At 43.9% G+C, this 17,019-nt stretch overlaps 1 protein-coding gene across 3 annotated transcripts in view; it reads right to left on the bottom strand.

Annotated features, from left to right (window-relative positions):
- LRCH2 (leucine rich repeats and calponin homology domain containing 2) overlaps positions 1–17,019 on the bottom strand; it is a 395,406-nt gene that overhangs the window by 241,648 nt on the left and 136,739 nt on the right. For all 3 annotated transcript variants that reach the window (XR_003857457.1, XR_003857458.1, XM_029606513.1), the window contains exon 3: positions 15,812–15,938. Coding sequence is in view for 1 of the 3 variants with exons in the window: in XM_029606513.1 (XP_029462373.1) it covers positions 15,812–15,938 (127 nt within the window). In the remaining 2 variants the exon portion in view is untranslated. The remainder of the gene's footprint in view (positions 1–15,811; positions 15,939–17,019) is intronic.

Here is a 17,019-nt window from a genome sequence, read left to right as displayed (position 1 = left end):
CATAAAAAAACAACCCACACACAGGTGTATCAAATGGGAATTTTTCTGTCAACTCCAGTTCTATTAACTCTTACAGTATCAGGGCCTATGGACTCCTCTGCTAAATAAAAGTAATTAGGACCAGGAAATTCAAACCAGAAGCTTCATCATAAGAACTTCCTGTCCCATCTTTCAGCAATCCTTCCCATCCAGGCTGAACACTTCTCCAGTAATTCATGATATGGAATAAATATATCAGTAATGACCTTTAGTACCAGCCTTATATATTTAGAGATCTTCATTTTTAGTTTTTATTTTATTTTTCGCAGGAATTCATCAGTGTTTATTATACCCAATAAAGAGAGGAGAAAATGAGTGGGAAAAAAATAAGGAAAATTGGTTCTTACCTGCTAATTTTCGTTCCTGGAATACCACAGATCAGTCCAAACAAGTGGGTTTATGCATCCCTACCAGCAGATGGAGGCAAATAACAAAACTTTGAGGCACTGCTACTTAACAAAGAGTGCTACCTGCAGGCCCTCAGTATTGACCTGGTGAATACCCAAACACCAGGAAAAACACCAGGAAAAAAAAAACACTCCCCTAAACAAACCTGGGTAATGAGTTGGAATGCCCAACCAAACTGACCCTTGAACTATGGTCAATATAAAAAATGTTGAATCTCAACAAATTGAGAACTATAGACAACAGCCTGCTGCAGAAAACAAAATTCTACTTTACTTCACCAACAGCATCCAGAATCAAGTGAGGTCTTTTGAAAGATAATCAAAAAGGGACAGGCATCTGGACTGATCTGTGGTATTCCAAGAACGAAAATTAGCAGGTAAGAACCAGTTTTCCTTTCCTGTTCATACCCCAGAGCAGTCCAGACAAGTGGGATGTACCCAAGCCCCATTATATTGGGTGGTTGGGATCCCGAAAGACCTGCACGCAGCACACTTTCCCCAAAGGCACCCTTCCTCTGGGCCCCTGACATCCAAACAGTAATGTGTAGTGAAAGTGTACAAAGAGGACCACTTTGCTGCCCGACAAATTTCCTGAAGCAACACCAAGTGCCACTCCGCCCAGGAGGCTGCCTGTGCCCTAATGGATTGTGCTCACAACCCTTCGGGAATCGGCCAACCTTTACTAATGTAGTCTGAAACGATAGTCTCCTTCAACCAACGAGAAACTGTACTCTTAGATGCCTTGCCACCTTTCATTGGTCCGCTGCATAACACAAAAAGATGGTCAAAAGTCCGAAATTCATTAGTGACCTTGAGATCTCTCAGCAGAACCCGAAGCATATCCAAAAGATGAAATTCCCTCGCATGAGGCGAATCGGACGTCAGATGAGAAAATCCTGGCAACTCGACTGTCTGGCTAAGATGAAAAGCAGAGACCACCTTGGGCAAAAAGAAAGGAACCACTCGCAAGGAGACTCCAACATCAGAAATCCCCAGAAAAGTCTCCCTGCACGATAATGCTTGGAGCTCAGAAATCAGTTTTGCCAAACAAACTGCCACCAGAAAGACTATCTTCAGAGTAAGATCCTTCAGAGAAGGTCTGCTCAAAGGCTCAAGGGGAGAACCACACAGAACCCGCAGAACCAAGTTAAGACTCCAAGATGGACACAGCCAACAGACTGGAGGACACAAATGTTTACTCCCCTTAAGAATCGCTGTACATCCGGATGCGAAGCTGAAGGTTTACCCTGTAACCTTCCCTCTGAAGCAGCCCAAGGCTACAACTTGGATTCGGAGCGAATTATAGGCTAGACCTTTAGACAAGCCGTCCTATAAGAATGTGAAGACTTGGGCCACACTAGTCCAAAAGGGTTCAGTGTTATGGACCCCACACCAGGCCTCAAACACTCTCCAAACCCTGGTATAAACCATGGAAGTGGAGGATCTTCTAGCCTGAATCAGAGTAGAAATCACCGGCTCAGAATACCCTTTCAAGTGGAAGTGTCGCATTTCAAAAGCCAAGCTGCTAGACAAAGTGATCCGCCTGTTCTGACAAGATGGGTCCCTGCCACAGCAGTACCCCCAGGAGGCTTAGTCGATCGGGCCTGTCCACCACCAGATGAACCAGAACCGCAAACCATGGATGACGAGGCCACTCCTGTACTACCAGGATTACTTGTCTGTGATGTTGGTCGATGCACCGTAGCACTCTACTTATGAGTAGCCACGGGGGGGAAGACATACAACAGAATCCTCTCTGGCCACGGCTGAACCAGAGCATCGATCCCTGCAGAGCCGAACTCTCTTTGGCAACTGAAGAACTTGGTCACCTTGGCTTTCTGTCTTGTTGCCATGAGTTTGAACTGGGGCTCTCCCCACTTGTGCCAAAGAAGGGCAAAGGTTTCACCAACAATTCCCATTCTCCTGGATCCAGCCGCTGCCTGCTGAGATAAGCCGCTTGCACATTGTCTGCCCCGGCTACGTGAGATGCTAAGAGGGCTGTGAGATGAATCTCTGCCCAGGCAAAGAGCTTGTGAACTTCCTGGGCCACCAGGTGACTCTTCATACTGCCCTGTCGATTGATATATGCCAACATCATTGCATTGTCTGAGTACATCCGAACTGCCTGTCCCTGAAGCCAAGCGAGGAAGAACAGCAGTGCTCTCCGAAATTCTATAGTTTCCAAACAGTTGATCGACCAGGATGACTCCTCTGGGGACCACTGGCCCTGAGTCGCTGAACCCTGACACATCGCTCCCCAACCGCTGAGACTGGCATCTGTAGAGACTACCACCCAGTCCAGAACCTCCAGAGGTTCTGGACTGGGTGGTAGTCGCTACAGAACCTCCAGAGGAACTCCCTTCTCCAAACTGGACTTCGATAGCCACCAGAAGAGACTGGACCTAGCTTCCTCCTGGAGCGGTAATGGTAGCTGAAATTCCTCCAATATTGGGTTCCAACGGGACAGGAGAGCTTTCTGCAAGGGATGCAGGTATGCAAAGGCCTTTGGGGACCAGATCCAGTGCAGAAGCCATGGAGCCTAGGACCTGCAAATAATCCCAGACCTTGGGAATCCGCAGGTCCCACAAGCGCTGGACTTGCAACTGCAACTTCAGAATCCTCTCCGGGGTGAGACACCCTGCCAATCCGGGTATCAAATCGCACCCCAGATAATCCAAGGACTGGGACGGGTTCAGCTGACTCTTTGCCTGGTTTATCACCCAGCCTAGGGACTCCAGGCGCTGCACCACTTGTTGAATGGAAGCGAGGCACTCCACTTCCGACTTCGCCTTTATGAGCCAATCGTCGAGATATGGGTGGACAAGAATCCCCTCTTTTCTGAAGGCTGCCACCACTATGCCCATCACCTTCATGAACGATCTCGGCACTGAAGCCAGCCTGAAGGGCATAGTTTGAAACTGAAAATGCTTTCCCAGTACAGAAAAGCACAGGAAGCTCTGATTGACTCTGATAGGAATGTGGAGATAGGCTGCAATCACTGTTCTCAATGCTTCCATTCGAAAATGTGGAACTCGCAATGCCGCATTGACCTTTTGCACATCCATGTTGGGCTGGAAGGAGCCCTCCTTCTTAGGAACCACAAAGTAAACGGAATACCTTCCCTGATCGAGCTCCCCTTGCAGTACTGGCAAAATAGCCTCCAATTGTTGCAGGTGCAAGAGTGTGTCCCGCACTACTACACGCTTGGTGGGTGAGGCGCACCGGTATACCACGAAGGCATCTTTGAGGGGCCAAGAAAATTCTAATGCGTAACAGTCTCTTATGACTTCCAGTACCCACTGATCCGAAGTAATCCTGGTCCACTCCTTGTAGAAGGGGGATAATCTTCCTCCTACCGCCACGAGGGAGGAGTGGACCAGCTTGCCTTCATTAGGCGGACTTAACAGCTCCAGAGCCCTGTCCAGAACCTCCTCTGGATGGTCTGCGGGTTCCTCAAAAGGACTGCTGCCTTTCTGATGCTTGCTTTTGTGAAGAACTTGACGAGGTTCTGCTGGCGAGAGACCTCCTCAGCTCACGGAAGCAAGACCATGGTGGAAAGGTCTTCTTAGAACCCTTCTAATCCTCTAGCAACCTATTTCCCTTGGAGTTGGCCAGACATTTCATCAGCTTCTCCAGGTCTTCACAAAACAATAACTGGCCCTTAAAGGGGAGGTTAGCCAGTTGTGTCTTTGACCAAACATCCACCCACCAGTTGCGAAACCATAAAAGCTGTCTCGTCGCTACTGCAGAGACCATATTTCTAGCGGAAGTGTGGAGGATATCATAGATGGCATCTGCCACATAAGCCATGCCCACCTTCCAAGCGAGCATCCTGAACCGCCTTTGAAGCAGCGCCGGCCATGTCCTGTGCCTTCTGCACCCAGCACAAACAAGCTTGCTGCATAAGGCTAGTGCAGATAGCAGCTCTAAGGATCAGAGCAGAAACTTCAAAAAGCCTCTTCAACAGGATTTCCAGTTTTCAATCCTTAGCATCCTTCAAAGCCTGACCCTGCCACCGGAATGGTCATCTTCTTGGTGACCACCGACACCGCTGCATTCACCTTCGGCAATTTCCACCTCTCCAAGATATTCTCGGGCAGGGGGTACAATCTGGCCATAGCCCTGGCCTTGCGCAAGCCAACCTCCAGGGAATCCCACTCCCGGTCAATAAATTTCTGCATCTGCTTCGGCAAAGGGAAAGTCCTCAGCAGTCCACACAGCCTGTCCAACGGAGGGTTTTCCCCCTCCGTATCAGAGTCTTCTGGTGTCACTCTGGCCCTGAGCTATTCCAGAACCTGAAGGATGAGGGGCCTCAATTCTTCCTTGCGAAATAATCGGACCACCCTAGGGTCATCTCTTTCGGCTAGAAGAACCTAGTCCACATTCTGGTCCCCCCAGCACTCCAGCCCCCGAGTCTGCACCTTGACCAGCAGCCTGGTCCATGGAAGGATCCTGCGGGTTAGGAGTTGTCTGATCTGTGCCCTCTGAATCGTCTAAGGAGATATCATCCCCCTCCCAGGCATGGTCCAGCCCCAAAAGGCGCAAGATGCCTCTTTTCTACGAAAGCGCCGTAGTCAGAGGCCTCTTAAACCCACCTTGGGCCAGCCTGGATGCTGGACACTTAGCTGCCAGCTCCTGTCTGGCAAGATAAGCCTCGTGTATAAGCAGAACAAAATCTGTGGAAAAATCATCGTGGTCCGCCAGCTCTACGGGCACCGAACTGGCATACGTGCCTATAAGCACCTCGTTACCCCTCTCCCCCTCCCCCCGATGCCTGCAACGGAGAAAGCGGGGGAGTCCCTGCCTTCCTCATCCAAAATAGGGTTCCTGCCACGTGGAGCTAAAATGGCTGACTACTTCACCCCCCTCCCCCGCTGGGGCCTCCAGCCTGGGGACTGCAGCACGAGTGCAAGGCCTGCTCCTAATTGTCTGTGAGGTTCCCACACCTCCACTCACATGGACCGGGCAAAGAAGGGCCGCGTTGAGGTGAGAGCGCCTCTCCTCAATGGCCCGACAGGATTTCCCACGCGCAACAGGAATCGGCATGGCGTCAGCAGCCAGGCTGAGAGCTAAAAATAAACAAGAAAGCAGAAAAAAACCACCATTGCAGCTGCGTCGCTGTCCAGACTCCTGGTGCTGAACAGACAGCATGAGTCTCTCCTCCCCCAATCCTAAATAGGCACAGCAACAGGAGAGAAAGAAAGAACCTGAAGGCCCTGACTGTCTCCCAGGCTCCCCAGCCCCCAAAGAACACATAGAAAAGGTTATCTCCTGCTTCTGGGGCTCCAGGAAGCTGCAGCAGGCCAGTCAAGGAGGAAGGCCCACAGGGGGCGCGAGGGAACCAGGGACCCCTGGCTTTCCCTCCCCCTGGAATCAAGGGTCGAGCCTAGCTGGGGATATCCAATGCCCGGCTCGCCCTGCTTGACCATAGGGATGGCCCACAAAGGTGTCTAATACCTCTAGGTGCTCTGGTCTTCTGTCTTCAAGTTCCTACACTAATCTAAGTTGGGGTTTTTTTCTTTTTTTTGTATCTAACAGACTGCAGGTTAGCACCTCTACCACCTGCTGGAGGCAGAGAAATACTGAGGGACTGCAGGTGTCACTCTCGGTTAAGTAGCAGTGCCTCAAAGTTTTGTTCTCTGCCACCATTTGCTGGTAGGGTGCATAGACCCACTTGTCTGGACTGATCTGTGGTATGAACAGCTCAGTGACCTGCAGCAGTCAAAAAAGCAAACAATGTTAGGAATTATCAGGAAGGGAATGGTTAATAAAATGGAAAATGTCATAATGCCTCTTGAATACTGTGTACAATGCACACCTTGAATACTGTGTACAATTCTGGTCGCTGCATCTCAAAAAAGATATAGTTGCGATAGAGAAGGTACAGAGAAGGGCAACCAAAATGATAAAAGGGATGGAACAGCTCCCATATGAGGAAAGGCTGAAGAGGTTAGGGCTGTTCAGCTTGGAGAAGAGACGGCTGAGGGGGGATATGATAGAGGTCTTTAAGATCATGAGAGATCTTGAGCAATTAGATGTGAATCGGTTATTTACACTTTCGGATAATAGAAGGGACTAGGGTGCATTCCATGAAGTTAGCAAGTAGCACATTTAAGACTAATCTGAGAAAATTCTTTTTCACTCAATGCACAATTAAGCTCTGGACTTTGCTGCCAGAGGATGTGGTTAGTGCAGTTAGTGTAGCTGGGTTTAAAAAAGGTTTGGATAAGTTCTTGGAGAAGTCCATTAACGGCTATTAATCAAGTTTACTTAGGGAACAGTCACTGACATTAACTGCATCAGTAGCATGGGATTTTCTTGGTGTTTGGGTACTTGCCAGGTTCTTGTGGCCTGGTTTGGCCTCTGTTGGAAACAGGATGCTGGGCTTGACGGACGCTTGGTCTGACCCAGCATGGCAATTTCTTATGTTCTTAATCTTTCTCCAGTTTGTGTTCATTATAATAAACACTGGCAAATTCCCAGGAAAAATAAAATAAATACTGAAAATGAAGGTCCCTACCTATGTTCTATAGTGCTTGCAGACTGTGATACCTTTTAGGAGACCAACAAAAAGTATGTTGAAGAGGCCTTGTAAGCTCAAATATGACATCTTTTTGATTGGCCATTTAATAAGTATCACAACTTACAGATATTCCAGTTTCTCAAGAATCAATATGGCTTCTAAAACGCTACAGCTATATTTATTTTATTTATTTATTTATTTTAATTTTTTATATACCAGAATTCCTGTATACAATACAAATCAATCCGGTTTACAATAAACAAATTAACCCTGGTTGGGGCGGTCCGACCTGGGCTTATTACAAGGAACATTGAAAGTAACAATAACATTTAACAAATAACAATTTGTTAAATGTTATTGTAACATTTGTTAAATGTTATTGTAACAATTTGTTAAATGTTATTGTAACAGGATTTTAACAATGCACTTGACTGGGGTATGGATTTTTCTGGCAGGTAAGATGGGAGTGGGGAATTGGGTTGTTGGTGGAAGAATACATAATGAGCACATTTCTTCCCCCGCCCAAATACAGCTTTTTCTGTCTTTGCCTCATCCAAGTACAGTCCTCTGCCCTACTCCTTCACTCTCCTCTTCTTTTTATGACACTATCTTCTCCCTCTCCCATAACCTGCCATGACCCTCTGTGTCCTCTTTGGCCCTGATTGGATATGAAGATGTGACGTATTGCTGTCAGCACCCCAAGTGAGGCTGAAGATGCTGCCACCTTACCTGCCAAAAAATATATATAGATATGATTGAATGGAGCAGCAAACATGGAGAACACTTTTCATCACTGGCGAGTAACTCCTCACCAGTGTATAAAATGTTTCAAACCTTGTCTATATACTATATAAACCAACAAATCCTGCATACATACAACAGGTAGTATACCTGAAACATTCATGAGAGGATTATTTCTGACTGCTGATGAGTTAATGGTGCAGGAATTTATAGTAAGGAAAATTTCCATTCTATTTCATGACCCAAACGTCATGTGGAAAGTGGCATAGCATTATATCATAGTGTTGGATTCACAATGGCTTACAAATGCCACCGCAATTAATGCCCATTTGTCAACTCTGTTCTGTTAAAGTATGAATGAAATCCACATAGCTACTTTGCGCATGTCTCTTCCTGGAAGGCATAAACCTTTTTCAACATATAAAATAGAGATTGCTTTAATTGAGCATGCTCATAAGAAATTAAAAAAGGTTTTATGGATTTCCTTGTATGACTTAGCAGTACAAGCTCAAACATCTCAAGCAAAAGCCTGCTAACAGGTAGACCTCTGTAATAGGTTCTTAACAAGATGAATATTTGTCTAGCTTTCCTAAAGAGCACCAACTTTCTTAGGTAATACATTAATGTCCTCTTGGGAATCATAGAATCAAGTTTCACTTCCTTAGAATTGATGACTTTTGTACAACATAGTAACAAAAGATGATGGCAGATTAAGACCAAACTAGCCCATCCAGTCTGCCCGATTAAGATTTTTCCACTTTAGGTAGTTACGCACATAAATTCTCATATGCAACCCAATACCAATTTCCCCTATCTTGTCTTCTACCCAGCCCTATACCTACCATTGCTCTCCATCTCTCTCCCAGACATGCCTAAAAACTGCTAAAAGAGCTGGCCTTCACCACCTCTGCTGCTAGGCTATTTTAGGACTTGTCATTTTCATCTTTAATTCTTATAAGACCAATACTCAGTACAACACTTCAGCCCCATTCCATGTCTTATTTCCCAGTTTGTACTAATGCCTACAATCACCAAAATTAGTGAAATTGCTCAAAAACATCCAGCTTCTCAATGCTCATTGAAGTTTGGGTTTTAAACCATGGTTCCTCCAGCCAACCTGGAAGCCTACAGAAGTCATACCACTGCTGTTTTAGTTGTAACTGCTGCTCCTTGCAGGTTATTCCAAAGCTTCTTTACAATCTTCCTTAGCAATTCATTTTTTAATTTTGTTATCCTTGTTCTTCACTGCCAACTCCAGGAGTACATTCTATGCATCCACCAACCTTTCTGGAATATTTTTGGATATTGCTCCCAAGTCTTCTCACTGGAGCTTCATACTGTGACTTCTTGTTCTAGAGTATTTTTTTTCTTCTGACAATAGTTTGCTTCTTGTGCTTGATTTACACAATTTTGAAATATTTAAATTTTCATATCCCTGTCTCTCCTTTCCTCTAGGGCAGGGATGGTCAATTCCAATCTTAGAGAGCCTTCCTATTCAAGCTACCTTCTACAGACAGCAGGCAAAAACATTCCATCTCAGAAGCTTGAAGCCTGATCCTGTAAATGTTAAAGCAGCTCCTTTTCTGACTAAGCTTTCTCTTTATCAACCATAGGAAAGCCTTTTCCATTTCTAAGTGACTTACTGGTATGCCTGCAATGAAACCTTTCAAAGGGTGTCACCTGGGAGATCCTGTGGCTCTGTATAACCCCCCCCCAAGGTTGCATCACCACCAACTTCAGAGACCAAAAAGAACAGTAGTTTTCAGGCGTGCTGCTGTTCTTTCCAACAGAAATCCAGCAAAAGCTTGAGCATGAAGAACTACATGATGTGGAAGCAGCAGGACAGTAGTCTGATACAGCTTCAAGTTTGAAGCTGCTGATCTCAACAGCATTCCCTAAGCAATAGTGCCAAGAAGTCATAACAACTGGGAAGTGTAGCTATTGCATATCCACAGTTATTTTCTAGTAACACTGCATTCTATCTTGGTGGTAAGGTACTCCTATGCTTTTAACTTTAGACAGTGACCTTCTGAGCAAGGATCAATATCACAAAAAAACTGAAATATAAAAAATAGCACTTAAAACTTTCCAATAATTGATAGGGAAATAATAATACAGAGTAGGTTAAAGCTCTATGGTTAAATTCTAATGCTCTTTTGCATTAATTCTATAGTTTCTGTTCATATCCCAAAACATAGGCTACCTACATAAAGTGAATTGCAACAGTAAAATGAATAATCAGTAACTGGTTTCAAAACAGAGCACCATATAAATCCTGCTACCTTGGAAAGCTAAAGCAGCATAATTTTATCAAGCTCACAAATTGTACTAATATTATTTAGTAGTATAACTAATAAAAATATAAATTTTCTGGCATGCCAACTGAATTTTAGAGAGCAATACATGCAGGTTACACAATTATTGCTACAGTAATACAACTGGTAATCACTTTTGAAAAATACAAAAAGGCTGAATAATTCATATCTTTCATAATGAAGCCAACCCTCAAGCCTTCACAATTAACTAATGAATGTGAAGTGTATTGTTAGTAGAATTGGAACTTGTATGTACTGTTAGTTCGACTAAGAAAATATATGAATATGAACTAGATTATATAGTACCTAGTGTGATATCCTAGAATATTTATGGTTATGAATTTGAATATGTATACACTATGATGTTGAACTAGAAGGCGAATATGTTGACACACAGTATGTGATCATTGACCAAGAATATGAATGCAGATATCCCTTGTGATCTTTTGGTATGATGGTATATAAAATGCCTAAATAAATAAATGCAAAAATTACAGTATCACAGCTATCATACTAGCCTTGATACTGTCTGGAAATGCAAAGCATTAGGTAAATATCTAATCCATTATTTTATTAACATAACAAGAATGTGAAAAATAAGGTAATCTTTTACATCAAAGAAAATAATTCAAAATTATATAAATTCAGAACTGTACATTCAAGTTAAAAGAAAATGTACACACCAAATAGGAGAAAACTATTTATGAATTAGCTCCAGCAAGAGCTTTAACAAATGGCAGACATGATGGTGAGATGCTGCCCATCTCCTATGATTGAATCTCTCAAATTGTTGCAAAAAGCAGCTGCTTGGATAATTACTTCCTGCCCCATCAGAGAATATCTCTCCCCTGCACTGTGTCTTCACTGGCTCCCTGTTAAATACAGGATCCAGTTTAAACTTATGACTTTGGTACATATTTATTTATTTATTTAAAGGCTTTTATATACTGATGTTCATGTACTAGTACATATCGCGTCGGGAGGTTCTTTATTCTGTTTGTCCCGTTGCTCTGGCTAATAAAATTACTCTGTATATTCCAGTGCAGTCCCTATGGGTGGCAGCCAAAAATCTACTTCGTTCCAAGGCTTTTGCTGTCTCCGGTCCCACACTGTGGAATGAGTTGTCCATGGACTTGACATTAGTAGCTACAGAAAAGATTGCATACAGTTGGACCGTATCAATACCCCTAGCTCTTTCCATTGACAATCAGGACAAAGAATTGACAAAGCAAAGAGTTTGGGATTCATTATTGACTCCAAATTATCATTCACATCACAAATGAAATCTGTGGCAAGAGCCGGTTTCTACAAACTAAGGGGGTTATTTTCTAAAGATTTATCGCGGGATTCATCATTCTGCGAAGAATGATGAATCCAGCCCTCAGTCTGTTATGCTCACTTGTTCCATTGCTTTAACCTAATGACTTCCGATCACTAGTTCAAGCTGTTGGAAAAGTGGACCCTTGAGCTGCGACGAGGTTGTTTCTACCTCCAGGGGATGGCCCTTGGAGGTCTTCCTCATCGGTGCGGCGGTTCTGGGAGGGTAGACCCAACAGGAGCTTCACCAATACCAGCCCTCGTTCCCTGCAGGTTAAGCCCTTGGGTACCGGGGCCGGCAGGACTTAGGCACGGGTCTTCCCGGGCGTGGAACCAGCAGGCGGGGAGAGACAGCATTGGAGGAGTCCAGGTGTAGAGGCTGGCGGAGATCAAGCAGAGTCAAGTACCAGGCAAGGCGTCAGAACCAAGAAAGCAATCCAAGGGACGAGGAGCAAGGCAGGGACCGGAGGCAAGGAGCAGGAACACTGGAGCCGGAGACCAGGAATGAAGCAAGGCTGAGTCAGGAACGCAGAAATCAGTAAAACAGAGAACTCACACTCTTCAGGAGAGCAGGAGCTGTTGCTGAGGCGAATTGGGAGCAGAGGGGCAGGGTTTAAATACCCACCTAACCTGATGTCATCAGCCCGGGCCACAGGTAACTTTCCTGCTGCTGGCCCTTTAAATCCCGTGACTCGGCACGCGCGCACACCTTGAGGGGAGACCATGAGAAGCTGAAGTCGGCGGCATTCGGGGCGCCGCAAGAGCAGGCCACTGGTGGAGTCAGTGGCTGGGAGCAGCAACGGCAGAGCCTGGCCTCTGGCTGGCGCAGGTGAAGGGACTCTGTCGCGGGCCAGCACGGCCAAGGTTCCTAACACAAACTCTGATTATGCCTTTGCTTAACTAATTCAACACTTTGTTTAGTGGTCTTCCGTATAGCACAATTAAATCACTGCAACTGCTTCAGAATGCAGCTGCTAGGCTCATTTCATGTCGTTCACATCAGGATCATATCACTCTAGTGTTTTCAAATCTCCATGAGCTTCCCGTGAAATCCAGAATTAAATTTAAAATTGCCCTTCTAGTTTATAATCTGTTAGTACTAGTTTCTTTTCCTTAGATTAATGGACTTTTGAAATCCTATATCCCATCTAAATCATTACGTTTCTCACAGAAGGCATTTTTAGAATTTCTTTTGGTACATCAAGTACAGCTTTCTGAGACTTGTCAGTGCACTTTTTCAGTAGTAGCCCCTGATCTTTGGAATAGGTTGCCCTCTGATTTGAGATTAATTTCATGCATTAAATTTAAAAAAAAATACTTTTTATGTTTACATCTATTTTATTACTTTTTGCCAACATTAATATAGTAAAAATATTTTAACAGAATGTTGGGCAAATGGTGAACTCTTCCATTGCCCTACTCAACTTAAACAAGGATTCTGCTACCCACAGACCTTAATATCCCTCCCAACCCCTTTCCCTGTTCACTTACACGAAGTCCAACATACGCCTCAGTTATGTGAAACTATTAACTGGAGAGCCCTGTGGCTGAATAGGCAAGCAGCCCAAATTGAGTGGCCAGTCATCATTGTTGATGGGATGTCACTTAATCTCTCTCCTCTCCAGGTATTATAGATCTTGGCTTTTTATTGGATTCAGCTTTCTGCTTAAAATCTCAGTTGAGATGAACATTCTTCACGCTTCGGGTTGTCCGTCCCTTAAAATATCCTGTTTTTAGAATAGTAGTGCAAGCATTCATATTAGATTACTGTAATTCATCCTATGTAGGACTGCCAAATTATATGATTGAATCTCTCGAATTGTTGCAAAAAGCAGTTTCTTGGATAATTACTTCCTGCCCCATCAGAGAATCTCTCTCTCCTGCACTGTGTCAACTTCACTGGCTCCCTGTTAAATACAGGATCCAGTTTAAACTTATGACTTTGGTACATAAGCCGCTTTATTCTGTTTGTCCCATTGCTCTGACTAATAAAATTACTCTGTATATTCCAGTGCAGTCCCTATGGGTGGCAGCCAAAAATCTACTTCATTCCAAGGCTTTTGCTGTCTCCGGTCCCACTGTGGAATGAATTGTCCATGGACTTGACAACTCTGATTATAAATCTTTCAGAAAAAAATCTGAAAGCCTATTTTCTTTTGGCTTTTTCTTGAAGTATTATTTAATATCTATTCAATTGTTATGATGCTTTTGTATTGCCTTGTTTTAATTGTTCACTGCTTGGCACAATTTTCTGTTATACTGGTATAGAAACATCTGTAAATAAATAAGGAACGAACCAGACTTCATGCTCTTTGCGACAGAGATTACAAATAAAGATCCCAAACACGCAGAAAGTCCTTCTTGAAAAGAATAATTCTCCTCATACTGCGCACAGAGGCACATCTGTCAGTAATGTAAAATAGTTTTCTTTGCCTGAAGAAGTGCCTTACGTATCCCATTGGCATACATTTTTTTTTTTTAATGCTTATTCTTAGGATACTTTTATTGAATGAACGGTTTCAAGGGTCCTGTTTCTATTGTGTTTAGAGATGATTTTAAGATTGTTTCATGATCGTTTTAAGATGATTTCGTTCAATTGTAATGAAAGATTATTTTATGTTTTTAATACTGTAGAAGGGTTTTTTTTGTAACACATGGCTGGTATTGATCTTAATATGTGTGTTCTTTAGTTAGCCGCTTAGGGTTTACGCATGAGCAGCATATAAATAAGTAAACAAACTGTCAAAGTTTCATATTGTTTTATGAAAAAATGACTGAGCAAGAGAGCAAGAAAAGAAAACTGTTCATAAAGAAAGTGTATATGTAAAAATGCATCCAAATTGTTTCTCTCAGGAATGTTACCATACAATATAACTCACACTAGGCTACTTAATCATGTATAATGGAAAAAAACGCTCTGCTCCATCTCAGTTTGAGGGCCTGCATAGTTTGTATCAATGTATTAGGAAACTGTTCCAGACACTCAATCCCTCTGAGAACAATACTGCACCACTGCATTTCATCTAATGTCCCCTACCCAATTTCTATTTTAATAATACATACTGCTGCAAACATGCAATCAACTAGACCAGTCGTTCTCAACTAGTGTGTCGCAGCTCCCATGGTCCCACAGCCCTAGTTATACTTCCCTTTACCTTTTTCCTGCCCCTGCGGGCCAATGAGAAGCCTCCTCCCTTCTTCCTGTCCCCATGGGCCAATCTGAAGCCTCTTCCCTTCTTCCTGCCAGTGGGAGGAGGAAGCCACTGATTGGCCAGTGGGGCAGGAAGAAGGGGGGCATCTCACAGCCCAGGAGTGGAGTGGTTTGAGGGGGGCTGGGAGGAGTGGCAGTGTCCAGGCCTGTGGCAGCCACGGGCTGGAAATGCTGAAATTAAATATAGTGGTGAGCCACAAAGAAAAGAGGTCAGCCGCGCCAGGATTTCCCACTTCCAAAGTGGAAGGGAACCATGATAGAGTAGGGAGTTTCCAAAGCGGCAGTAGGTCACAATCACGAAGAATCCGGTTGCTCCGGGGATTCTCCCCCCCATTGCAACAATGAGCGCGGCAAAGCCGCGACTAAAGTAAAAGTGGCACTCATTGTTGCAATGGGGGGGAGAATCCCCGGAGCAACCGGATTCTTCTGTAGGAGGTGAATTAGTGTTTAGGACCTGATTTAATATTTGTAGTGTTGCCTTTTCATAGATAGGGTTGTTATGTGTTCCATAACGCAGGTGTAACTTTGTGCGGGTTAGTTTGTGTGCATTATTGCACATCCTGTGACTGTGTTAGGTGCTATATTTCTCTTTCCATTTCTCCAGATTTGCACTGCATGCAGAGTGGCTTTTTTGGGTTTTCCATTCCATTTTGTCTCCATATTTATAATTTGTGGTCTTTCTGTACTTGGTGAAGGTCAGTTCTGTGTGTGTGTGACCGAGGTGAGATATTATACTAGCATGTAGGCAATTGTATCAATCTTATTTGTTGTGTTTTCTCAATAGGATGTGCATTAGTGGTAAATTATTGCCTTTTCATAAGGAAGGCTCTTGCGCCTGGTAGTAAAGGGAGTTTGTTTTGCTTTTACTGAGATATCATCTGAACCAGAATATCTTTTTTTTGCATGGTGAGTTCTATGGGTAATGCCCTAGTTCTGCTCCGCATCCATTGTTGGAGGTCGAGAGAGTTCCTGAGGTTGCAGAGTGTATGTTTACATATAGCCCCATTACGGTCACATGTTCAGTGTGTCACATATGTGAGAACTATCTCTCAGATGTGTCCCGGCCGAAAAAAGGTTGAGAACCACCGAACTAGACTACTGAAGTCTTTTCTAATGAGACAGAGGGCTTGCATCACTGAATTTCACATGCAAGTCTGACAATACTGGAGTCCAAATTAAATGATACCTCTATAAATGTGACGCAACTGCTATCAATACTTTATGCACTGCAATATTGCACAATCATGATCATACTTACCAATTCCATTAGGTCTTTTAACTTTCCTATCTCCTCTGGAATAGACACCAGTTTATTATTACTAACAACCAATACTTTAAGTGGTAGATCAAACAGGTACTTTGGCAACGTTGATAAAAGATTTCGACTGAAAATGAAAAAAAAATGACATTAATAAAAAAAAATTTCAAGCATAATTAGCACCTGTAAAAGAAAATGAAACATAACCAGCCAACTTTCTAAATGGATATAAATTAAATATTGAAATATGGTATAAAAATTTAAACTATTGAAACAAACTGTTATCCATTTAAACGATAAATATAAGAAAAGCCGCCTGTGGCTATGAGTAGGGCCCACACACCCTCAATATGCCTGTATACTCCCATCTTCCACTTCCTCTGACATAGACCCACACACCCTGCTCTGGCCCAAAGCAGTCCAGTCTGCCCTAATGCAGGGAGCCCCATAGGCCATGTGTAAAGGGGGACACAGAGGTCAGCCATAGGGCTGGCTGGAGCCTGTTCCTGGTTCCCTGCGGCAGCACTGGAAAATTCCAAAAGGTTAAATGACTGAACGTAAGGTTTTACATATGTTTGTTTAACCATTACAGCAGTGGACTGAAGACTTAGGAAGCCACGCTTGAAAATCCCACTGATGCTCCTTGTGACCTTGGGCAAGTTACTTTGCCCTCTATTGCCCTAGACACCAACAGATTGTAAGTCCTCTGGGGACAGGGACCTACCTATTAAATCTGAATTGTAACTCTCCTTCAGCAAAGATTTGGAAAGCCCAATAATTAAATCCAAATGTGGTATTGTGCAGAGTTGGGATGGAGAAATTCAACAGGGTACTCAAGTGGGGGGGGGGGGGGGGGAGAAGTAAGTAAAACTGAATTCAGGAGGGAAGCTGAGCTGCTTACCTGTAACAAGTGTTCTCCATATTCAGCACGATGCCAGTCCTCACACAAGTGACATCATCGGATGGAGCCTGGCCCGGAACTTTGATCTCAAAGATTCTAGAGCTTTCAAACATGCCCCTTCTGAGTTGTAATTATCACCCTGCCCCCTAGGAAGAGTTCCTCAGTCCGTGATATAGCTAATACATGGAGAAACCAACTCCCAGGGGAGGTGGATGTGTTTCGTGAGGATTGGCATCCTGCTGTCCTCTAAGAACTCCTGTTACAGGTAAGCAACTCTGCTTTCTCTGAGGACAAGCAGGATGGCAGT

This window comes from Rhinatrema bivittatum, chromosome 6, assembly GCF_901001135.1.
Source record: "Rhinatrema bivittatum chromosome 6, aRhiBiv1.1, whole genome shotgun sequence".
Taxonomy (NCBI): Eukaryota; Metazoa; Chordata; class Amphibia; order Gymnophiona; family Rhinatrematidae; genus Rhinatrema; species Rhinatrema bivittatum.
The sequence above is the reverse complement of the archived record's forward strand: the minus strand, read 5'-3'. Positions and strand labels throughout refer to the sequence as shown.